At 38.3% G+C, this 24,899-nt stretch overlaps 1 protein-coding gene and 1 long non-coding RNA gene across 5 annotated transcripts in view; one reads left to right on the top strand and one right to left on the bottom strand.

Moving 5' to 3' along the window:
• The first annotated feature begins 8 nt into the window (after positions 1 to 8).
• Positions 9 to 17,037, top strand: LOC144961557 (uncharacterized). 4 transcript variants are annotated; one of them, XR_013643201.1, is made up of 6 exons: positions 85 to 131; positions 2,259 to 2,292; positions 3,679 to 3,851; positions 7,425 to 7,533; positions 8,299 to 8,483; positions 13,925 to 17,037. It is a non-coding gene; the product is annotated as an uncharacterized LOC144961557 (long non-coding RNA). The 4 variants fall into 4 exon arrangements; XR_013643200.1 differs by lacking the exon at positions 2,259 to 2,292 and having other exon boundaries at positions 9 to 131; XR_013643202.1 differs by lacking the exons at positions 85 to 131; positions 2,259 to 2,292 and adding an exon at positions 326 to 342.
• Positions 17,038 to 21,157: 4,120 nt separating this feature from the next.
• Positions 21,158 to 24,899, bottom strand: part of LOC144961554 (SUMO-activating enzyme subunit 1-like) — a 6,555-nt gene continuing 2,813 nt past the window's right edge. The window contains exon 4 of the mRNA XM_078894704.1: positions 21,158 to 21,292. Coding sequence (XP_078750830.1) covers positions 21,158 to 21,292 — 135 coding nt within the window. The remainder of the gene's footprint in view (positions 21,293 to 24,899) is intronic.

Raw genomic sequence — 24,899 nt, 5'->3', positions numbered from 1 at the left:
TCTCACAACCCCGGCATATCTACCCGCCCTTTTCAATCTCAAGATGGCGAACTTAGTAGACATCAAATACGAGTCAGGGGAAAAAATTAATTACCCCTGCTCGGACGCCGAGTTTGTTCTCCTGAACAATGGTGAGCTTGATATATTATTTTGTTGTTGTTGTTTATATCTTGTTTAATGCATCCTCTAGTTGATTGGCACTATTATTTTAGTCAGAATACTTGTGCTTTCGCCGTAGCCGTAACCAATGTGAATGGGATTTTTAGTTTGTTTACAAGTGTCTTATTTTCAAACTATAACCACACATCACATAGCGAAAGGAATAGCTCCATTTGTGTATAGGTAGTAAAGAGAGAAGAATAAATGCTCGAATCTATGGAAAAAGCTGAGTTCTTTGAGATGTTATTGGATTGAATTCCCCATTAAAAGTGTTAAAAAAAAAGGGCAGCCGCTGAGTCGGCGGAACCGAATCTTGTTTTCACGTTCAAGTTAAAAGTCGAAGTCGAAGTATCGGGGGCAAAAAAAAAAAGGAAACCGCAATCGCACCTTTCATAGTGGCAATGTTTTAAAATCGGTACTACCGCAAACTCGGGGACCCAAATAATTTTGGGGTTTTGGGAGGGGGGAAACTTTTTCTTAAAATTTTTTTGGGGGTTTGTTTTGTTGGGAGGGGGGGGGGGGGACTTTTTTTTTTTTTTAAAGTCTCTCCCCTCCCAAACCCCCCACTAGATTTTAAAAAAAAAAGTTTCCCCCCCCCCCCCCCACCCCCTCCCAAACCCCCAGAATTATTTGGGTCCCCGAGTTTGCGGTATTACTATTACCTTAAAATTGGTTGGGTTGAATGAAAATAAACCTGTCTTAGACTCTAGACTAGACAGGTTCGTCAAGCCCATTAAGAGGCTGTGATTATCCCCAGTAATATTAATATTACGTCCTTAATATTAACAGTTATTCGACACCCGAGTCGCGCATGCGCATTTTGAGAATTAGCTACTCTCGACTTCTGTCGTGTGAATTTATCAGCATGGTGGTCGTAGTCGTAGGGCTAAATGGTTGTCTGAAGGCAGGAACTCATTAAAATGCTTAGGCTAGGGATTAAATGATCAGAACAATGAACAATTTGAATGTAAACCCTTCATCCGCATAGAAATTGTCTAAACAAATAATAGACAGAATGTCGTGTGAGCTCCTTGTTGGATGGAATCTTAATGACACGAAAGCCTAGTACGCTGAGAGGAGCATAGTGGTTGAGCTGCTTGACTCTTAATTGGAAGTTCTTGGGTTCAAAGCCCAACGGGGAACCTTATTTTTTCAATACTATTTTTTTTCCCACTATTTTATTATTTAAAAAATATTTTCCTTTATATTTTAAAGCTTATTTATTGATTTTTTTTAATATATCATTGTTCTTATTATTATCATTCTATCATTTTTTTTCTAATTATTATTAATATATTATTATTAATTATTACTTTTGTCTGTCAAATAAACATTGTTGTCACAATAGTTAATTTATCAAAGTCATTACAATCGTGGGGAAAATTTCTGAGCGCCACGTTTTACACCTAGGTACGGAGAGAGAATGTGAGCTTTTTCCAACATAGGCGAGCTATAGTGGGGCAAAAAGCCAGCTGAGGGTTAAGGTGCGCATGCGTCAATGCAGAATTACCAGTTTGGCAATAACTGGGTTTGATATTTGGTATTTTGGGAGTGTTTTGCTAAATCACTTAATTTTACCTAAATGACAGATTAGATACAGTATTATTATATGGTGAGCCAATGTCAAATTATTACGACCGCGTGACAAACAATGAGGATTTTTTTCTTTTATTATATGCATTTTTGCAGAAATAAAGCGATATCTATATTTTATCTTTTTTCCCATAACTAGTGTGGCATGTTCTATAAAAATAATCTCACAACCCTGGCATAATTTTTCTTGTACTGTCGCTGAGGTTAATATGATATATTATTTATATTGTTGTTGTTGCTCTTTGTTTAAGTCATCCAAGGGTTGATGGGCCTTTGAAAAATGTCACTTGCTTTCACTGTGGCGGACTGAACGGTGGGAATGTGTGACATTCATTTTCATTTGGTTACGACGAGTGGGGTTTGGATTGGTGTGATGTTGGATAGTGTCATATTTCAACACATAGTATTAGATTTAGATAGTCTTGATATTTTAAGTAGAACATAGTTCGTTTTGCATAGAACACTGATATGATTCATGATACTAAAACGGTTCATTCCTTTTCCAGATTCCAAATTATGATGGATGGTGATAGTGATAAGGTACTGGTCACTGACACTGGTGCCAGTGCTAATTTGTTTTAGTTTTATGAAGTGACTGGTTACCACAGAATCTTATAGCACCATTCTTGGCACAATGCTTGGTATCGCAATAACATTTTCAGCCAGTGAGAGCTGCTTTGATCAGTTGTTTGTTTTTTGTCATCGCAAAAATAGGGTTACGATAGACATAAAAATAAAAAGTAAAAAAAGAAAACCGATTCACATCCAGAATTTTATTCATGCCTAGATAAATCTTAAACAAATATTAATGTACAACAGACGTTTAAGACAATAGGAAAATTATTTTCGGAAAGCTCCTACATCCCCAGTATTCATTAAAGAATTAAAGGCTGTCATTATTCCCATTGAAAATTCGTTATCCCCAGACACCTTTTTACCGGACGTTGCAAGGGATAAATGTCCCACCCCACCCCCTTTTTTTTTTTTTTTTTTTTTTTTTTTTTGAGTGAGTCTATTTTTTTCTCCCTTTTGTTTGGTCTTTTGTTCCGTTTCTGATCATGAATTTCTTAAAATTGTTTTTATTTTTTTTAAAAATTGTTTTGTTTTTTTTTTTTTTTCCTCCTCTGTCTGACCATTTGGTTGCTCTCTGAATATTTCTGTTTGTTTGCTTTTTTTAATTAATTATTCTTTTTAGACACTTTTTCAGATCGGAGTGGGGACGAATATGACAATTTGCTAGAAACTAGAAAGGAACCAAGAGAGAGTTTAAAAAAAAAAAAGTGGGGTGAGGATGGATGGGACATTTATCCCTTTCAACGTTCTGTAAAAAGAAGACGGAATTTTTTTTTAATTGGCGGAACCAGGATTTGAACCCACAACGCCGATTCTGGTAAAACTTCCAGGGCAGACGACTAAACCATTCGGCCATGACACCCAATTCGAAGTCGACGCATATTGTGTATATGTAGTAACAACTGATTTATTGTTGGTTAATTTTGTTTTTATAGTTATTTTATTAACTTTTCTTATTTCTATGTGCATTTGGAATCATTCCATATTCTGGAATGTGGATAATTGTTTAAAAGAGCGGAGTTTCAAATAGGTGTCTGGGGAGAATGAATTTTCGTCATCCCTAGACAGGTGTCAGGGGAGGGATAACGAATTTTGCATTATCCCCAGGTGTCTGGGGATAATCACAGCGATTTTAAAAAGTATGAAAAATCTCTTGGGAGAGTAGAGGGCTAGGATTTAGTGAGTTAAGACTAAGATCTGGTGTTAGTAAGATTGAATCTCGCCTTTAATGGGTTGAATCTTATTGTTTGATTTTAAAAAATTACACACAGAGCGAGTTTAAGTTTTAATCTTTTTAAAATGAATTATTTACTATTGTTATGACATTTACTGCTTTTTTATTTTTTCTTAAAGGTGGCGTCAATTGGCACAGTGGTCAATCTATATATGGTCTGTTAATTCTCACAGTCCGCGACTGCGACAAAGTCCTGGTAAACCGGTGATGTGTCTTCAACATGGATGACAGACTGCATTTGGAAGCAATTTTTATTGTAACCTGAGTGAAGTTTTCAGATCCCACAGATTTGGTAAATGAAATGAATCTTATGTTACCACAGTTATGAGAGATAAAAGTATTATTCTCTTTTAGACTTAAGTCAGGCCTGTAAATCTTCCGACTTTTGTCGGATTTCCGACAGTACGATTTTGCTCTATAAGTGCTAATATTTTAAAATACAATTAATAGTAAAAATATAATTCGTAACGTCAAAGAACAGAACCAATAAAAAAAGAAAATTAATGACTTTTATTTCGTTCCTCGATTTTATTCCCTTTCAAATGCTGACTTTAGGGGGTAAAAAATGTTCTTTGTCGCATCAAAAACAAAGCAAAACTAGGCTGTCTATCAGTTAGCTATAATATTATCATGTCACCTACACGCTCCTCTAGACGTGGATGTATTCACTGCCTGGCTACTGTGCCACAACCAGCGAGAGACGGTTGCGAAGTTCGCGGGAGTCGTCAAACACAGACCTAGTCAGTAAATAATGCACGCACAGAAGTGTGTCGGAGCTTCTCGGACCGGAAGCAGGCCTGTAAATCTTCCAAAACATGTCGGAATTCCGACCGTACGATTTTGCTCTATAAGTTCTGACATTTAAAAAAATATATATATATATATTCGCAACATCAAAAGACGGAACCAACTGAAAATAAAAGAAAAATGTTTTATTTTATGTCTCGACGAGAGTATTAAAAACATTTAGACCTGTAAATTCTCAGTCAATTAACTGAAATCAGTCAATTCGTCAAATTCATATATTTTTTAAAAGGAAAGAAAGAAAGAATTCATGAATCGTAGTCGAATGACGTGAAGTAGTTAGGAATGTTCCACAGTGCTACGCATTGCTCAAGCGCGTTTATATTTACAATGGATATATTGCCAAGGCTTCTTAGAATTGCCGTGTCTGAACACACCCCAGTGTATTTTCACACAGCCTTTGTGAAATTATCTTTTCACTTTAAAACCCTGTCATGTTCCCAATGGTAGCCAATTTTAACTGAGCCGCCAAGCGATGAATTTCACTGTTTCGTCTAAGCCAAAGTTGACCACGTTTACTTCGTAGAGCCTAAAAGTATGAGAAAGTTTAATGCGAAAGCCGGAATTGCGTTATGAAGACACCTTCAAATCGAAAGTTTTATGATTGCTACAAGCTCATCTCGATTGCCTCACGTTGTACACAAACTGGTTGACAGTTTCTTCACTGATTTGGGTACTTAATTATGAGAAACAATTGTAAGTAGCCTAATTAATTCCCACGTAAATTAGTTTTCTGCCATTGTTTTGCTCAAATGAGCTTACTATTCATCTCGATTCTTTGGATTTTTCTGATACGATACGAAGAGTTAAATTTCACTGTTTCGTCTAAGTCAAAATTTACATCATATACTTGGTAGAGCCTAAAAGTTTCATGCAAAAGCCGGAAGTGCGTTATGAAGACACCTTCAAATCGAAAGTTTTATTATTGCTACAAGCTCATCTCGATTGCCTCACGTTGTACACAAACTGGTTGACCGTTTCTTCACTGATGTGGGTACTTGATTATGAGAAACAGTTGTAAGTGGCCTAATTAATTCCCACGTAAATTAGTTTTCTGCCATTGTTTTGCTCAAATGAGCTTGCTGTTTACTATTCATCTCGATTCTTTGGATTTTTCTGAACGATACGAAGAGTTTCAGTCAATTTTTATAGAGCTCATTTACAGGTCTATACTTATCTCGTCAAAGACAAAACAAACCAGACAGCATTCCATCTTGTCAATAATTATCACTACCTCCACACTACCCGGACGTGTACTTGTTCACTGTCTACTGTCTGCCCACAGACTTGTGTGTCTACCTGCATGTAACTAGCTAGTGTCTGTCGCTCGCGTTCGCGAATCGTCAATCACAGTTCGTAGTCAGTAATCAACTAACGCACATAGTGTGTTGGGGACCAGGCCGTTTCTTTCTATTTTGCAACTGACACACACACCTCGTTCCATTCTTCTTTTTTTCAGTTCAGTTCATTATCTCTATCCGGTTGAAAGTGAACCAGAACAATATGTATGCGAAATAGATATTTTTCTTCGAATAAATACTTATATCGGAAGTTTTCACTCGTTTGGCATACGATCGATCTTCTTTTCCTCTATTCTCGCACGGCCGTAGTTTTTCAGTTATTTATTAATTAAATTATTCTTCCTATTCATTATGCCTGATGTATTTTTAGATCGCAGATCGGACTTACTTACCTTAGAAAAATGTGTTAAGAATAAATTTAAATGGTCGTGGCTTGAAGAACAAGACACCAACGGCGATTTGTGTTGTTAATCCACTTTTTTGGTTTAGTTGGTCTATTTTCGTGTCCTCGAAAAGTTCAGACAATTTTTTCACCACCCATTGACAGGCCTGCGGAAGGTTTCTCTCTATTTTGCTACTGACACACATGCATTTCTCCGTGTCTTATTTCTTTTTCCCTGTGATTTATTGGTTCAGTCTGGATGTGAAATGGAAAAATAATAATGCGAAATAATTATTTTTCTTCGAAATATATTTTCTTCTTCAAATGCTCTCACACGACCGCACCACCTCCTCCTCTTCTTCTATAATAATTAATCCAAACACACGAAAGTATCAGCGTAAACAGTAATTATATATATAGAGAGAGAGAGTGAAACATTTTTTACGGGTATGTGTGGCGTATAAGCGGAGCGTGAGATTAAGCGGAGTGGACTCATTTACATTTTGGCTCAAATATGTTAAATCATAGAGGAGTATTATTTGCAATTGTTTCAGTGAAATATGGATAAAACTTATGGCAAATTATGTTTCTTATGTCTTCAATCATGTAACATTAGCTTCATATTATGTTCAGGCCTGTAAATCTTCCGTCTATTGTCGATTTCCGAAGTTTTATTTTGCTCTATAAGTGCTAATATTTTTATTCCGTTTCAAATGTCGACTTAAAAAAAAACAACTTTATTTGTCGCATCAAAGACAAAACAAAACGTCTATCGGTTAGCTATATTATCATGTCACCTACACACTCCACTAGACGTGGATGTATTCACTGCCTGGCTACTGCGAGAGAGTGTCACGAAGCACAGATTATGCGAGTCGTCGAACACACACCTAGTCAGTAAATAACGCACGCACAGAAGTGTGTCGAATCAGACCGGAAGGTTTCTCTCTATTTTGCTACCGACACACATGCCTTTCTCCAGTTCTCATATCTTTTCTTTTTCTCTATATTTTATTGGTTCAGTCCGGATGTGGGACGGAAAAGAAATAATGCGAAATAATTATTTTTCTTTTAAATATATATTCTTCTTCGAGACCTCTCTTCTTCTTCTTCTTCTTCTTCTTCTTCTTCTTCTTCTTCTTTTATGAGAATTAATCCAAATAACTAAATGAATTAGCGTAAACATTGAACACAAACAAACAGAACGAAGAGTTCACTCACAACTTTTTATAGTACAATTTATCTTCCTCTATTTGATAGTCAAATCGACCTCCATGATATGGCAACCAAGAGCAGGGGAAGTGTCTACTTACAGGGATACCACAATCTTGGATCTTTCCTTCACTTGATGTTGTGTTTTTGTTTTTTACTTTTTCAGCAGTGTAAGGTGCCATTTCAAGCTTTTTGAAGAAGAAATACTCTGACCATTTGGCTAAGATGTCTTTCAGTGGCTATAGATCATTCCCTTTCAAGTACGGAGCTATGAAGTGAGTAGGCTACTTTGGCAAACTGGCATTGTTTATGTCGAATGAAAAAAAGTATATGCGCTCCTTATGTCATATCCAGTCCTACATCTTGTTTTAAGTTGCTTGTTGGCTTGGGAGCTATTGACAGGCTGTCTCTGGGTGGGTTTTTAAAATTTATTTATTTCGACCTCCCATAGTGGACGATATTGTTCTAAGCCATGGATATATTTGAAAATTGACTTTCGGAGGCCAAAAGAGCAGGGGATTTCAGTTCTGTTAGTTAGAGGTGTGTACTACCAGTCTCGTGCATTTTTCAGCCATGAGGTTTTTAATTCTGCTAATACATTTTACAAAGTAATTATCAACTTGGCATAGTTTTAAAACATGATTATTCATCGTAAAGTGTCACTCAGTTTGTTCCGCTGGTACACAGAATTATCTAGATCTATAATTTCTTAGTCAGCTGACAAATCAACCAGAAATCATCGGATGGTTATTTACCAACGTCAATGTATACGACAGTAATTGGAGCATGTTCATATTATTATTACTTGTCTTTATTTCTTTTTTTTTGTTTTTGTTATTTGCGATTAATTAATTTAAATTTTTTTAAATTATGCCCTTCTGCCACAACATCATAAGACTAAGACATGAATATTCGTCTAGGCATTCTCTCTCTCTCTCTCTCTCTTCTCTCTCTCTCTCTCTCTCTCTTCTCTCTCTGTTTACGTTTTATACAATTTTGATTATGATTAGAGGAGAGAATAATTGTTTTAACTTTTTCAGACCTCCCCAGATGGACAGTCCGTATGAAATTGAATTGTGGTGAGGTTGATTGCAGTCTTCCGTCCAGTCACTTACCAAGGAGGCAAATGGTTAATATTGGACTGAGCTCATGTCTGACCCTGTAAAAGCTGAAGCTTACCAGATCCAGGAGAAAATACAGAGAGGAACTACCTCCTGAGGAAAAGGTACAAATGAAGGCAAAGCATGGTGAATAATTCAAAAAAGAGAGAAAGCAGGTTTGAATGCTTTTGATACTTCGCTCTCTCTCTCTCTCTCTCTCTCTCTCTCTCTCTCTCTCTCTCTCTCTCTCTCTCTCTCTCTCTCTCTCTCTCCTTTTTAAAAAATGGGAAATGGGTGCCTCTGGTTTGTGTTGCATTTCTTTTTTTTTTTTCGTGGTTTAAGTACCTAAAATTCTAGCACCTATCATGAAGAGAGAAAAAAATGTTCTTCGGTTCATTGTTTCCAGTTTCACAAATGACCCTGCCACCTTGCAATACCAGAAATCTCCTTGGTTCATAGTGGAAGTCCTGGATGCAGTTTTTTATTTCTCATAGTGGATGGCTCTGTCCTCTATCACTATTTACTCTTTTCAAGCTTGCTTTCTGTCTTAGTCCTGAAATGAGATTACTTCATTCTTTCCTGATCTTGGTCAGAAGAGCATACGTGCTGAATATTACGAATTTTTCGTAATTTTACGAATTTTAGACAAATTTCATGGCCGAATAATAAGTTTTATGGAAAATTACAATTTTTTTAATTCTTAGTAATACTTTATGATAATATTAATAATAATAATGAGAAAAGAACAACTACTACTGCTACTACTACTACTATACTACTGTTATAATAATAATAATAACTACTACAACTACAATAATAATGATAATAATAATATTGTGGTTGTTCATACACAATTTCAGAAATTACGAATTTCTTTGTCAAATTACTAAAAATTGACATAAAAATTACTAAATTTGAAGTTTTCAATTTGGATGTCTGGTAGAGTCAAATGTATAACTGTCGTTTTGGGAGATGATTTTTTTTTCTTCTTGTAAATAATCTGTTATGCAGTGCAGCAGGGAAATCTCAACCGTGGGACCGGGCCTAGTTGTTCGAGATTTCTGTGTTGAGTATATTTTACAAAGCATGTGTGATGGTTAAATGCGGCATAACAGTAACAGGTGGCATAATGTGTTCTATAATATGAAAACAAAGCCAGCCCATAGCATTGCTGGTTACACACTCAGCACTTGCTGTCTTTATCTATGAATCCGCTATCTAATCACTGTCGCTTCTCATCTCTCCCAGCGCCTCTCTTCTCACCCAACCTTAAACGACTTGCATATAACAGGCATTTTAGAAACCTTAAAAGGCAAAATGAAAACAAATGGTGTAGGTCAAATTAACCAAATGCATATGGTCAATTAAAAGTTTGCACTTCCTCTTTTCTGGTTTAGCAAAATGTTGACATTTGAGTTTCAGGTTTAAGTCTGGTGTTCGCTGGGATAATACTGACCGCCAATCAGTACGATTTAGCGTATTTTAGTACGATTTTTTGACCCAATTATGCAGATACGATTCCAAGGGATATAGTACGATCTTTTTAAAGATAGTGATGTGAATTATGTTGATGATACATTTGATGCATTGATACACACATGTCGTACACCAACTACCGTGTTTCTGAATGAATGATGCATCACATTTAGTATTATAGTTATCATTTCAGTTGCTTATATGATGCCGGTTTTCACCAATATTTTTCTCATACATTTTTTGAGGATTTGCATAGAATTATGCATATATATCAGCTTATTTTATACGTTAAATAGTCTCAGACATTTAAGTTTTTGCCACTTATTAAATAGAATATTTTAAGTGAAAATTTAATTGAACTAACATCTTTGACTATAAGCCTTCAATTAAAACTGTATTGCTAAAAAGCTTAAACATAAATGGGTTATTTCCTTTTATTGATAATAAGTAAAATTACTCTATTTTGCTTTATAAAATTTATTATGATCTTTTTTCTTCTATATTATTTTGTACGAGTCTTGAATTACAAAGTGGGCAGCTTTAGGAATGGTATTTGGTTCAAAATGAATTCTCTAGAGCCATTTAAGTATTTAACTTGTCTTTGCATATTACATACTTGCGAATTTCCTATCATTTGACCAAAGTAATAGTATTGGTAGTATGTAGTAGTAGTGAATGCTCAAAAAAAAAAGAGAGAGAGAGATATGGATCATTAGATAACATATATGGAAATATCTTGCTACCGTTTCAAAATGTCATCTATTGAATTGAAGACAGCTCAAAACTTACTCATATCTAATGTACTGGGCTAGCAGATATCACCATCACAACTTCATTTAGTACATCATCATCTCTTACCATCACCACTTCTACAACCGCCATCACACCATTGTCACTGCCACAACCACCACATCACTTTTACCACCACCCCCACCACAGCTTCATCATCATCACCACCACCACTGGAGCACCATCGCTACAACAACCACCACTTCTTCCACTGCCACTAGCACCAATACTACCAACATGTTAAGGGTCTTTTGGTCATTTCTTTGAGTGTTTCGATAGCAATTTCCTTTGATATTGCAATTTCTGAGTTTGTACTAATTTAAAATGGTCATTACTTTTTGGTTTCTCGATAAATCGATCGCCAGAGATTGCTTGAATGATGAAGGTCAGAGGCAGAGTTTGTTTTTATTGTCGGATTTCCGACAGTACGATTTTCTCTGTAAGTGCTAATATATTATTTTTAAAAATTAATAGTAAAAATAAAATTCGTAACGTCAAAGAATAGAACCAATAAAAAAGAAAATAAAAGACTTATTTCATTCCTCGAAAAATTCAGATTTTATTCCGTTTCAAATGCCGACTTTAAAAAAAAAAAATTTCTTTTTCGCATCACGGACAAACAAAACTAGGCCGTCTATCAGTTAGCTATAATATTATCATGTCACCTAGACGTGGATGTATTCACTGCCTGGCTACTGTGCCACAGCCAGCGAAAGAGGGTTGCGAAGTTCGTGCGAGTCATCAAACACACACCTAGTCAGTAAATAGTGCACGCACAGAAGTGTGTTGGAGCTACCGACACACATGCATTTCTCCGTGTCTTATTTCTTTTTCCCTATGATTTATTGGTTCCGTCTGGATGTGAGACGGAAAAATAATAATGCGAAATAATTATTTTTCTTCGAAATATCTATTCTTCTGCGAAAGCTCTCACACAACCGCATGCTCGTCTCTTTTCTCTTTTCTTCTTCTTCTTTTCTTCTTCTTCTTCTTCTTCTTCTTCTTCTCTTCTATAAGAATTGATCCAAATAAACGAAAGAATGAGCGTAAACATTTAACACAAACAGGGGCGAAGATACGCAGCTTCCCGTGTCAAGCACTAGATACACATCCTTCAAAGGGGTAGGAATTGTTCTTCCTTTCATTTTACAAACTCAGAATTGGGATATTTTTTTTTGGTACCATAAAATAAGGACCTCATTCAGGCCTGTAAATCTTCCGTCTATTGTCGGATTTCCGACAGTACGATTTTCTCTATAAGTGCTAATATATTATTTTAAAAAAATTAATAGTAAAAATAAAATTCGTAACGTCAAAGAACAGAACCAATAAAAAAGAGAATAAAAGACTTATTTCGTTCCTCGGAAAAATATTTTATTCCATTTCAAATGTCGACTTTAAAAGACAAGACAAAACAAAAGCTATAATATCGTGTCACCTACATGCTCCGCTAGCCGTGGATGTATTCACTGCCTGCCAACTGTGCCAAGCCAGCGAGAGAGAGGTCGCAAAGTTTGCACGATTCGTCTTCACACACACACACCTAGTCAGTAAATAACGCACACACAAAAGTGTGTCGAACCGAACCGGAAGGTTTCTCTCTATTTTGCTACCGTCACACGTGCATATCTCCGGTTCTTATTTCTCAGTCTCTATATTTTTTTGGTTCCGTCCAGATGTAAGACGAACATAATTGTTTTTCTTCGAAATATATATTCTTCTTCGAAAGCTCTCGCACCACCTCCTCTTCTTCTTTTTCGTTGTCGTCGTTGTTTCTTCTTCTTCTTCTTCTTTTCTTCTTCTTCTTCTTCTTCTTCTTCTTCTTCTTCTTCTTCTTCTTCTTCTTCTTATAAGAATTAATCCAAATAAACGAAAGAATCAGCGTAAACATTTAACACAAACAAGAGCGAAGTTACACATCCTTCAAAAGGGTAGGAATTGTTCTCTTCCTTTCATTTTACAACTAACTCAGACCTGGGCCCTCAAATAATTGGGATTTTTTTTTTGTTTTTTTTTTTTGGTCCCATAAAATATGGACCTCTTTATAAATAAGTAGGGGAAAGTGACATGATTTCACTAGTCAATTGACGTATCATATCTGTGTTGTGTTTTTTAATTAATCCATATTTTTGTCCTGTTGTGTCTATTTTCGTGTGTTCAAAAAGTTCCGACAACTTTTTCACCAACCATTTACAGGCCTGGTTTGGTGTTAGCTTTCATATAAATTTTTGTATTACGTGTACTTTTTTTTCCACATGTGCGGACAAAATACACTTTTTTGCTTTAAAAAATACACTTTTTAGGGGCATAGAATACTTTTCTCCTGGGAAGGTTGGCAGGTCTGATAATAGTCGAGGTTGGTTCTAAGATGATGTATTCTTGTGTACCACCGAAATAATTTTCCTATATAGCAGTTTCCCAATTCAGTGGATGAAAAACTTTCCTGACTTAATATCAAAATTTTCACGGATACTCTTTGAAGCCTGCAGTAAGCAAATCTGTCATCTGCATTATCTGCGGCCTTAAATATCAGGGCGATCTGCAGATTTGGCAAATTTCCCCAAATTGGTAAAATTAGGCAAATTTTTGTAAAAAGAAGAAGCATCGAAAACAAAATAACGAAAAAAAGGGTATGAAATTGAGGAATGTTGCAGCTTTGCCTGAGCCTAGACTCTAAACACCAAGGGAAGCTGCTCTCTACCAACGACGATCTTTCAAAATCTTGGTGACATCACTGCTCATACTTACATCTGAAGTCTAAAGTCATACCTAGTCACTTCCAACTTCCATCATGGATCGTTCCTTCGACTAAAGACTAAAGGACTAGTTTTCCTTTACTACATTAACTTCGGTGGTGCCTAATTTTTATTTTTTTTTATTTTGGAGTAGTAAAGGAAAACTAGGCCTTTGATTCTGAGAGAAAGTGTACATTTGGGATAGTCTGTAGGCGGTAGGTGTGAAAGTTTGATAAATCTGATACTGTGAATGACTATGACTGAGTTGAATGTTCGCCAGTGTAAGTGTTCTATTCCACAGTATGTGTGAGTGTGATTGTCTGAAATTTGGGCGCATAAATCGCATTGCGGTGCGGAAAATAATAAATACAGCCTCCTTTTAGTGTAATGAGATGTCTTTGATTTTTATATTTATTTTTCCACATAGCGTGTTAAGTTCGGATATTATTTTTCTGACTTTTCTTTTTCTTCTTTCTTCCTTCTTTTTTTTTTTTTATATATATATAAATATAGTTGAAGATTGTGATTATCTTTTCTCTATCTTTTTTTTTTTTTTTTTTTTCCAGCTAAGGTTTGTTGAGAACGAGAAGAAAGGAGCTGTGACTACATGGATGATGGAAGGAATCGACGTTGAATTTCACAACAGGAGAGGAGAGCTAACCTGTCATCACAAAACTATTAGGATCAGATTAGAACTTTCTTAATGGAAAGCATCTTATTAGGGCAACTCATCGTAAACAGGCAACTGCGCTTTATGCACTCAGGATAGCTTATATATCCTCACTGTCTACCAAAGGTTTGCTGGTTGTCCTTATAACAGTCAACAGTGTTGAGCGGTTGAAGCCACTTTGCAATAATGCAACCTTCAATGTCTATGGATTATAGTACAAGTTGCAATCACGGTGATGAATAAATGCTTCCTAAGACATTATGGTGTCCACAAGAGCAATGTGTGAAAACTTTACAAACTAAAATAAGGAAATTTCCACAGATTGTGTTGTGTTGTGAAGAAAATTCTGTAATTCTTTTTTAGGTTAAAACAGTGTGGAGTAAAGTTTAGTGCCAAGAAAAGACAAGGCTTATCGGGCTGTAAAACAGTTTTATAAAATTCTTAGGGGTTTGTATAGTATTCTTTCTTTTTTTTTTTTTCTTAAGCAGCCGAAAAAAGTCTTATGTAAATTCACTTATCTTCAATGCTTATGTGAAGAATGTATAAACACCATGCTATAGATTAAAATGTTAGGACAGTTTTGTGGAGGGAGGGGGAGTGTTAAATGTAAATGTCCTTGTAGAGATGACTGTGAGAACATGTTTATTTTTTAAATATTTCCTCGTATTTTGATCAGTGATGATAATCTTCCGGGATTTTGGGATTTTCTTCGAAATGTTCCGCTATTTTTGCAGTGTCGTACCTTTCTCAATGAGCACCCCTGTGGCTCCGCAGTAGATGGATGACTGGGTGGGATATTCTAAATGTGTTGGAAGCCCTGTAAAAAAAATTAAAAACAAAACTAGTCAGAGTCCTTGGCTGGGATGGAAACAAGTCGAATGTATAGTTAAAGTTTTGGGAGATGATATTTTTTTCCTTGTAAATCATCTCTCTGTTATGTCCTGTATTATTTTTTAATTGTTTTGTTTTTTGTGGTTATTAATGGTATCAGTTTATTTTTTGGTTCCATTTACCTTTTCTTTTCTTTTTTCCACTTTCGTGTAGATTGTCCTCAAATTGTGTGATTTATTGGCGAAAGCCTAAGATTGAATAAACTTTGATGTTTTAAAAATATTTTTAACATATGATTTGTAAACATTTGAGTGTATTCCTCTTAGTAGGGACCTGTACTGGTGTCTGGGTGAGGCTTTCAGGTGTTCTCAAACTAATTACACTGATAGTGTGCGGGTGGTTGGATGGGAGCATCACCCTTGAATCGTATACCTATGATGTTCGCATGGGTGTACGATCCGATAGTGATGTCGTTTCTTCTTCTCTTTACTAGCCTATCCTGCTTCTTTGGTTTGTGATTGTATTTTTGACAGAGGATATTTTTTTTCTGTAAATCTTCTGCCTGTTTGTTCTTGGTGATTTATAATTTAGCTTATGATATCTTTAGGTTATGATTTTGATTTACATTTGTACTATTTTTGTTAGTGTTAGATTGCTTGTTTTTTTTGTTTCAGCAGTCTCTCATATAACCTCAATTGTGTTGGAAGAGACCTAAAGCAACAAACAACAACACTGATAGTGTGCTCTTGGAATCTACATCTGTTCCCTATTTGAGCGATTTCCCCTATGTCTTACTTTTTCCTTTAGTCTTTTTAATTGTACATCTAGAATATTTTTCTGGGTGGGGATCCTGACCTCCCATAGCTGGCAGGGAGGTACATACTGTGTCTTCTATCCCCTTATATCTGTTATCCAACATGCTTTCTGTCTTTGTCTCGGAATGAGATTACTTGGTTTTGTCCTGGTACTGGCCAGAATCCTAGCTGGGAGGGAAACAGTCAAATGCAGTTATTGTTTTGGGAGATGATATTTTTTCCTTGTAAATCATCTCTCTGTTATGTATTATTATTTTTATTTTGAATGTATAATGTAAGCATTTGAGTGTGTTCTTTGTTGGATTTTGTGCTTGTGTCTGGATGAGACTTGTAGGTGATTTCAAACTAAGTACATTGGTGGTATGCTCTTGGAATCTACATCTGATCCCTATTTGTTCTCAATTCCCCTTTGTCTTACTTTTTCGTGGGTGCTTTAATTGTAATTCTAGAACTTTTTACTATCCCATTTTCCTCCTTGCGGGTGGTTGGATGGGAGCATCACCTTGAATCATATACCTATGATGTTCGCATGGGTGTACGATCCGATAGTGATGTCGTTTCTTCTTCTCTTTACTAGCCTATCCTGCTTCTTTGGTTTGTGATTGTATTTTTGACAGGGGATATTTTTTTTCCTGTAAATCCTCTGCCTGTTTGTTCTTGGTTATTTATAATTTAGCTTATGATATCTTTAGGTTATGATTTTGATTGACATTTGTACTATTTTTGTTAGATTGCTTGTTTTTTTGTTTCAGCGGTCTCTCATATAACCTCAATTGTGTTGGAAGAGACCTAAAGCAACAAACAAACAAACAAAAAATTTTCTTCCTTTTTACTGGGCTGATATAACCTAAATGTGTTGCAAGCGCCGTAAAACCCTTAAAAACAAAAACAGAATATTTTTACTGTCCAATTTTCTTCCTTTTTACTGGTGCTGATATGACCTAAATGTGTTCACGTGTCGTAAAACCTAAAACTAAAATAAAATAAAAAAAAACAATTTAGCCTACTATGGCTGGATATGACAGTCCATTGTCGAGTACTTTACTCCTTCAAATTGGTTGGCAATTCTCTATAGTGACTTTTTTTCTGGTCTCAAGAATGTCATTATTGAGATGTACTGTATACATTGTCTCATGCGTGGTACTTTGCGTTTTTTTTCCTTTTATTAAATGTTGTTATGCTTTCTATGATATGCCATAGAAACAATATGCCACATGAATTTGTTTATTGGTTGTTTCGAGTATCTCAGATATGTAGTCTTGCACGTTAAAATGATACTTGAATTTTGTCATGCTTTTTTATCCATGATTATTTCTGTTGATTCCAGTTGTTTGACCTGAATAAAATTATGATGATAGCTCTATCATTCCTTGTTTTCTTTGATGTTTCATTTTTCTTTCAACACTTTTACAATGTCATCAATGGGCAGATCACTTGCTGTGTTTTCTATCCTCCTATATGTTTTCTGTGTTGCTTTATATATTTGTCTTGGAATGGGATTACTTGGTTTTGTGCTGGAATCCTTGGCTGTGACTAACAGTGTGAGTGAAACAGTCAAATGCCTAGTGTTAGTTTTGGGATGTGTTTTTTTTTTTTCAATGTAAATCATCTCCGTTATGTACTTTTATATTTTGGTTTGAATATCTGTATAATGATTTGTAAACATTTGAATGTATTCCTCTTAATGAGATACAGTACTTGGTCTGGAAGAGACATTAGTAAGGTGATCTTAAACTTAGCATACACTGATGTGTGCTCTTGGAATCTACATATGTTCCTATTTGAACTATTCTCCTTTGTCTTACTTTTTCTCCTGTACTTTCAATTGGAAATCTAGCATATTTTGACTTTCCAATTTTCTTCCTTTTTACTTGCTCCGAAATGAGCTAAATATGTCGCAAACGCAGTAAAACCCTTACAGACAATCAATACTTTTGTCTTACTTTTTCTTGTGCTTTCAGTTGTAAATCTATAGGGTTTTTTTTACTACCCATGTATCTACCTCTTTACTGGTGCCGTTCGCAACTTTTTGTCTTTGGAATGAGATGAATTCCTCTTTATGGGGACCTGTGCTTGTGTTTGGATGAGACATAATACTTATGTGATCTCAAACTAAGTACATTGATGATAGTGTGCTCTTGGAATCTAGATTTGTTCCGTTTTGAACCATTCCCTTGTCTTGCTTTTTCTTCCTCTTTACTGGCCCCGAAATAACAAACGTTTTGCAAACGCCGTACCACCCTTACTAAATCATACATTGCGATGGTCAATCGCCTATGCCTCTTTAACTCGTTGCCTGACACTTCCTTAAAAACTTAAAATGACCTGGTATTACACGATTATCATAAGAGAGTTGTTAGTCGTGCTCAAGGAAACGAAACTTTGCCGTGAACCATGTGTGAGTTACTTAGACTTTAGAGTCTGTTTCTGGGCCCGTTTTCATGAGCGTGGACTTGATTTATTTACTTACAAGTCTAGAAAATGACTAGCTAATATTAAGCCTAAGCGAAGCAAGTGACCAACAAAATCGGATGTCATGAACGCTTTCTAGTCTCGGACTAGCTAGTCTCTTGCCTAGAACTAGAAGTGGGTTTTGTAAGGACGGTGACCAATTCCGCGATTTTGTAGCGGGTAACATCCGCTCTCCAGTACACGACGGCAGGTAATATACCCGTCTTCATACTTTCAACGCAAAAGATTTCCAGAGAGGAATTAGCAACACATCCGGTATAGATTGTATGCGCTTGGCTAAGAAGCTCACAACATTGCCATCCGGAAGTATAAGGGACCGACACACAAAACTATGTGTAACCATGAACATTTATAGTCTGGTTCATACACTTTAGTGAGAAGTACTTATAACGTGGATGGCAAAAACAATAACAAAGACCTGAGTGACGTCAGCTTCGTTCTATCGATAGATAATATTTATTTCATTATTTTCATATTTTAACTTACCTTTGTCAGATGAATCAAATCACGCGATATTGACATTCGACAGCTGGACTAAAATGATGGTTCCGATGAATCACATTATTTCAGTCAGTTACAATGCCAGCAGAATAACTTTTTGTCTCCACTATACTTTCTAATCATTTATTTTCTTGTTCTTTGTCGCAAATCATTCGATTACGAATCTCCTGTCACTCACGACTCACTTAGCCGATTAGATTCAGTTTTTTTTTGTTTTTGTTTTTTTTGTTTTTGTTTTTTGTTTTTTTGTTTTGTTTTTTTTTTTTGTTTTTTGTTTTGTTTTTTTTTTTTTTTTTTTTTGGGGGGGGGGGGGTGGGTTAGTTTTTACTCACAAAAATGTGTACTTTCAACGATCTGCACTATTTTATAGTTTTTAAAGCTAGTGTGAATAGCTACAGGACACTTTTTGCCTCTGTCATTCGTAACCCATGTATTTTCCTTCCGAATCGAGGCTCTCTCATTTAAAAATAGCTGCTATCTTGTTGACGCTATGCCGTATCCAAGTTACCCGTCTCAATCTACTGAGCTTGTGAAGTCCTGCCTCAACAAATGCATAAAACTTGACCAAGCATAGTCCGAAGGTGCTGTGACGAACGGTTTTCTTTCTCTTATGATTTCCTTATCATTCGTCAGCGTCTAATTCAAAACCACTTCAATTTTAGTAGACAACAATATTTGCGAAGGGAAATTACACCTTGAGTTAAAACACTGAACATAGACAGTTTTATTATACAGTTAAGCTAATGTAAACATACACTCGTCAAAGCCATTGTATAACGGGACGCTATCTTACCACTCACTTCCCGCTTTGTGGGCTTAGTCATCTGTTCAATGGCCTGTCCATTGACCGCATATCTCCTGCTAATAGTCCTTTCCAAACAAGACTTCATGTGTGTTTATGCCCCCAGGTTCGCGTCTCGTTCAAGAGTAGCTAAAATTGCAATTAATATTCTAGCTCTCCGTTATCTCCCTACCCAGTTGTTAATCAAAAGCACCTAAACGTCATTGGTTATCTAAATAGGAACATTCTTTCTGATTGGCTATCCCCATAATTGTTGGCGTGGCCTTACTTTACAAAACCAAATTTATCTCAGAAGTGAGACACACACACCAAGAATCCCAAGGAAGAAGACCAATTCTTAAACTTCAAACTTGTAAAAAGTTCAACTATCTCTCGGTTGAAGGTAAATTATTATTGGTTAACTTATTCATAATGGAACGAGATATTACTGTGAATTCAATGCTTAACCTACCATTACTATTACTATTATAATTTGTGTATATTTTATTCGTGCTTTATTCTATGGATGTTCGTAAGTTGAAATACTTGTACAAAACTTTATCTATAAGTAAATTATACTATAGTTAACATTTGTTTATGGCCTATGCTATTATTTCATTTATATTCAATATATATATGGCATGATGTCTGTACTCTACCGCCAATCCACGGCCACACATCATAATCACAATTATAAGTTAGAAACCATAAAATACAAGGGACATAACCCTGTTAAATTCTCACCACGTAAGATAGCTCAACTGTCAGTTGATGTTTGATACAAATGCAATAACTAACCATTACCATGGAGTTACTGCTTCGCCTTGCCTTGGTCGGCAAATAAAAGCTATTATGATGTGTCGCTCAAGGACGACCCGGTGGCGAAAGATAAACAAGATTTGACTCTAAGACCTTTTTGTTTAAACTCTTAATAGCCTTCAACAGTCATAACGTCACTTCCTTCCTAATGACGCATGGTAACTTAGTAACACTGGCTCTAAACTATCGGAACAATGGCGGACGCCGTATGAAATATTTATCCGGCGAGCTTAAACGCGTATCCAGAGGAAAAAAACCCCATCAATTTGATCATGTTTTGACTTTTACACATTCTGATCACAAGGCATATGAAAAGGGAATGAAAAGTTCTAGCCAGCATGAAGAATAAAAATTAATGATTTTCTTTGTTTAGAACCAAGATGGCCGCCGTTGCCGGGCGCGTGACATCAGACTATTGAATCGAATTGGAGGTCCTTGCCCAGTCCGTGCATAATCCCTGTCTAGCATCCCTACCTCTCAGTCCTTGCTTAGCACCCAATCCCTGCCTCCCAGCCATTGCTTAGCACCCAATCCCTGATGTCAGTCATCGCCGACACCAGAATCTTCCTGTCAGCCATTAGCCACAACACACTGTTGTGAAGTCAAGAAAACCCTGGAACCAGGAGCCAACCTTTATTTGGATTTATTCTTATACGAGAAGAAGAAGAATTAAGCCGTCACGGTCGTAAGGAAAGAAAACTTCCCCTGAGAGTAGTCAATAATCTTTTCAATCGAAGAAAATCTTTATTTCGCATTTATTACTCCCGTTGACTTTTAACGGGATACAAAGAAAGCGTAGGAACGGAGATTGTCAACCGGGAAAATGTGTGTGTGTGTGTGTGTGTGTCGGTAGCAAAATAGAGAGACTCGACCCGGTCCGACAAACGCTGTGTGTTGAGTTGATTACTGACTACGCGTGTGTTCGACGACTCGAGACGCGACAAGACCTGTGGCGATTCAGTGAGGAATCGGCAACTGACAGTACGCGTGGGCAGCATATTAGGAAGTAGGCAGTGAATACGTGTGGGCCCTTAACTGTGAAGTGCTGACATTAAATAAAAATATTTGTGTTAGTGCATGACATAATCAGTTGGGAGGTGAAAATTTTGGATTTGTATTTTTTTTTTTTTTTTCATTTTCAGAAAGAACATGCTCCCCATAACATTTTAATCTTTATTTGAAGTAAATCGGGTGATATTTCTTGAAGTTATGGTCAGATGTATGGGAAAGGTGTGACGAACGATTTTCTTCCACTGCGTGCTTTCTTTATCATTCGTCAGCGTCTCTTTCAAAACCACTTCAAATTCTAGTAGACAACAATCTTTGCAAAACAGAAGCGTAATACCTAGGAGGTCGACCAACTAGAAAGCCTGTGAATGATCGAAGACGCTTTACTCACAATTCTACACGAATAGATGGTGGCGGTAGATTAACCCTCTAGTGTTCAGATTAGTTTTGGATGAGGAGAGGAGTTCCCTACATGGCCATGTCAATCATGTAGACATCCTTTGATGATATAAACATCTACCCTTTGATGTATGCAGTCGCATTTTTGTTTTCTACCGTCACTCATGGCAGCAGCCTCTTATGGTTTTCACACTACTATGTTATGACGATCGACCCAATCAGCAAAGTCCGGTCCGCATTCGTGCACCGTCGCAAACCCGCCGGGTAGCATCGTCACAACACACCGTTCGACTAGATGCTCTGCCGTCTCAGGTTCTTGCCCACAGCGGGTACATGTTGGACAGGTAGAAAGACCCCACCGATGAAGCGCACTTGCCGTTAGGCAGCTCCTCGACCGAAGCCGATTCGCAGCCACCCAGTGTCTCCTCTTACTGGTATCAAAGCCTGGCAACTTCTCACCAAGCTTAGAGTTAGAGGAGTGTACGTCCCCGCCCCACGAGGGATTGAATTCATCCAAACCGACTTCCATCTCGTATGTGCAGCTCTGTCCTTAGTCAGGGATTCTGCGTACAAGGGTTGCCGGGACTTTTTTTCGGCTCGAAACGGGGGCGCCGTTCATTATGCGCTTCAGAGGGGTATCCCCATTCCCTCTCTCCTTGATCTTACTCAGCCAGTTTCCCGTAATCGTCTCCCTCCGGACATCGGGGGGCTGGATCGCTGCCATTATCGGGCACCATTCTCTAGGAGTTGTTGCCAGCGTTCCTGACACTATTTGCATCGACTTGCGAAGTTTTACATCCACCTTCTCAACGTCTCTGCTTCTACCCCACATTGGAGCGCAATACTCCGCGGTGGAATAGCATAGTGCCAGGGCGGACGTTCTCAGGAGCGCTTGGCTAGCGCCCCAGGTCGATCCCGCCAGCTTCCTCAGAAGACTGTTCCGCTTCTCTCTCTTCCGGGCAACCCTTCGAGATGCACCCGATAGGTAAGGCTGCGATCCAACGTCACCCCTAAATATTTTGGATGCGGCTCATATGGGAGTGGCTGGTCCCCGACAAGGACATTCAGTTTGCGGGTGTGCCAAGCACTGCATAGGTGGAATGCAGTGGCCGCGGTTTTTGAAGTGTACCACTTGTCGAAGTAGGATTTGAGTCTGGTGACGTACTCGCTGAATACGCTCTCGAGACGGGTCCACACTTTACTCTGAGTAACGAGTGCCCAGTCGTCCGCGTATCCCAGCCTCAGGGAGGAAGTGTTCGGCATATCGTTAATGTAAACGTTTAACAGCATTGGCGCAAGTACCGACCCCTGAGGGACCCCATTCTTCAATTTTGCACCTTATGATTTTTGCAAGTTTGAGTTTGAGCATCAACCCTTCGCACCAGACCGTATAGTACGCATCTGATAGGTCTATAAAGACAGTATCTGTTTGCTGTTTTCTCTCGAACCCATGCTCAATATGCTCTTTAAGGGCAATGACCTGCTCCGTGGTGCACCTCCCTTCCCTGAAGCCCGCCTGTTCGGGTGGCAGGGCAGCGTCCAAGACCGGCCCCATCGGTTTAATAGAACACGCTCCAACAATTTGTAAAGACAACTCAGCAGAGATACGGGTCTGTAACTGTCGGCCTCCTTCGCCGGTTTCCGGGCTTCAGGATGGCAACTATATTCGAATGCTTCGACACTTGTGGGAGCTTTCCTTTTGCAAGGACGTCGGACATTGCCTCTGCCAGCCAGGCCCGTGCCCTGGGGCCCAGATGCGTCACCATATCGGGACATACACCATCTATCCCTGCTGCTTTGCCGTTCTTTACATCGCTAATGGCTGCACCCACTTCTCGGGGACTGAACGGGGCCGTCCAGTCCGACTCCTCCCTAGGTAGCGAGTCCAAAATCGTACGGTGCGCCTTACGGACACCGCGCTCAAAAGCCTGATTAGGGACCCGTTTGCTACGGTTCTTAATGTTCTTGGCAATTGTGTCTGCCTCACACTCCGGTGCAGCCTTCGCGTAATTCCGGTCCGGGTCCAATTTCTTTACCAGATGCCAAGCGTGGCGGCTGGGTGTGTAGAGTCGAGACTTTCCACGGTTTCTGCCACCGTTGCTTCCTTCCCTCTGCCAGAGACTGAAGTAGTCTATCGGCTACGTCCTGGGACTGGGTCTGCTGGTACTCTTTGTACAGCTTTTCCGACTCTGCTGTCCAGCAAGGGGTGTAGAATTTCCGTTTGCCCCGTGGAATAGAACGTTGAGCGCTCTTAACCAGTAGCCTGCTAAATCTGGTTATATTCTTGGACTTGGGAGGAATGGCAGAGCCAACCTGCTTGATATAGGAACTTAATTCCTCCCTGTCAGCCTTCCTGAAGTTCCATCTGCAAAGTGGGAGAGACTGCACCCTCGGTATTGTCACCCCCGCTGTGACAAGAACCGGCCTGTGCTGGCTATGCGGAAAGTCCCCGAGGACTGTTCGCTTCACCTGCAGCGGTTCACCGTTCGCAACGAGGGTGAGGTCTGGAGTATACTCCTTCTTATGGCGGGTACCCTGAAGGTACCCTTGGCTGTAGGATCGTACACTAGGTGTAGATCGTTACAGTCCATCCATGAGCGGAGTTGTCTTCCTGCCTCGTTGCAGTCTCGGTAGCCCATTCGTGATGGTGGCTATTAAAGTCTCCCAGACAGATGGAAGGATGGCTGACCACCGTTATCTCTGGTGTAGTCCAAGTCGCTCTAGGGGTTTGTAAATATTATGCAAACACAGTCCACCTACTTCCACGGAAATTCGGTTCACCCCATTGCCGTCCGTTACACTCTCTCTCTCTATGACACTTACCTTCGTTGGCTCTTTAGCGTAAACGCTAACCCCTCCTTTGAGCCTCGAAGTGTCCTCGCGTTGGACCACCGTATAGCCTGGGATCTGGAAGATTGCGCGCCTGAATAAAGGTGGGTCTCCTGTAACAGGAGAATGTCTACGCTATGAGCGGCCAGTAGCTTTGACAAAAGCTCATTTTTTTGTCATATTCTTGACTCTCGATATTCAAGGACAATATATTATGCGTCAGGTCGCTATCCCCGACCGAAGGTGTGGAGGGACGCTTGCTTTCTTTTCGAACGTACCGACGACCCTGGCGACACGAACGCGGTATTATTTGGCTAGACGGCAGACCGCTTCGCCATTGACTGTGCTGTATTGGAAACATCATATCAAGTAGTGTGGCGCTCGGGATAGCGGCTGCTATTCGGGCACCGGGTTGG

This window comes from Berghia stephanieae, unplaced genomic scaffold (genome assembly GCF_034508935.2).
Source record: "Berghia stephanieae isolate SIO BIC M18660-M18661 unplaced genomic scaffold, UCSD_Bste_1.3 scaffold3, whole genome shotgun sequence".
Taxonomy (NCBI): domain Eukaryota; kingdom Metazoa; phylum Mollusca; class Gastropoda; order Nudibranchia; family Aeolidiidae; genus Berghia; species Berghia stephanieae.
This window is presented reverse-complemented; position numbering and strand designations above follow the sequence as displayed.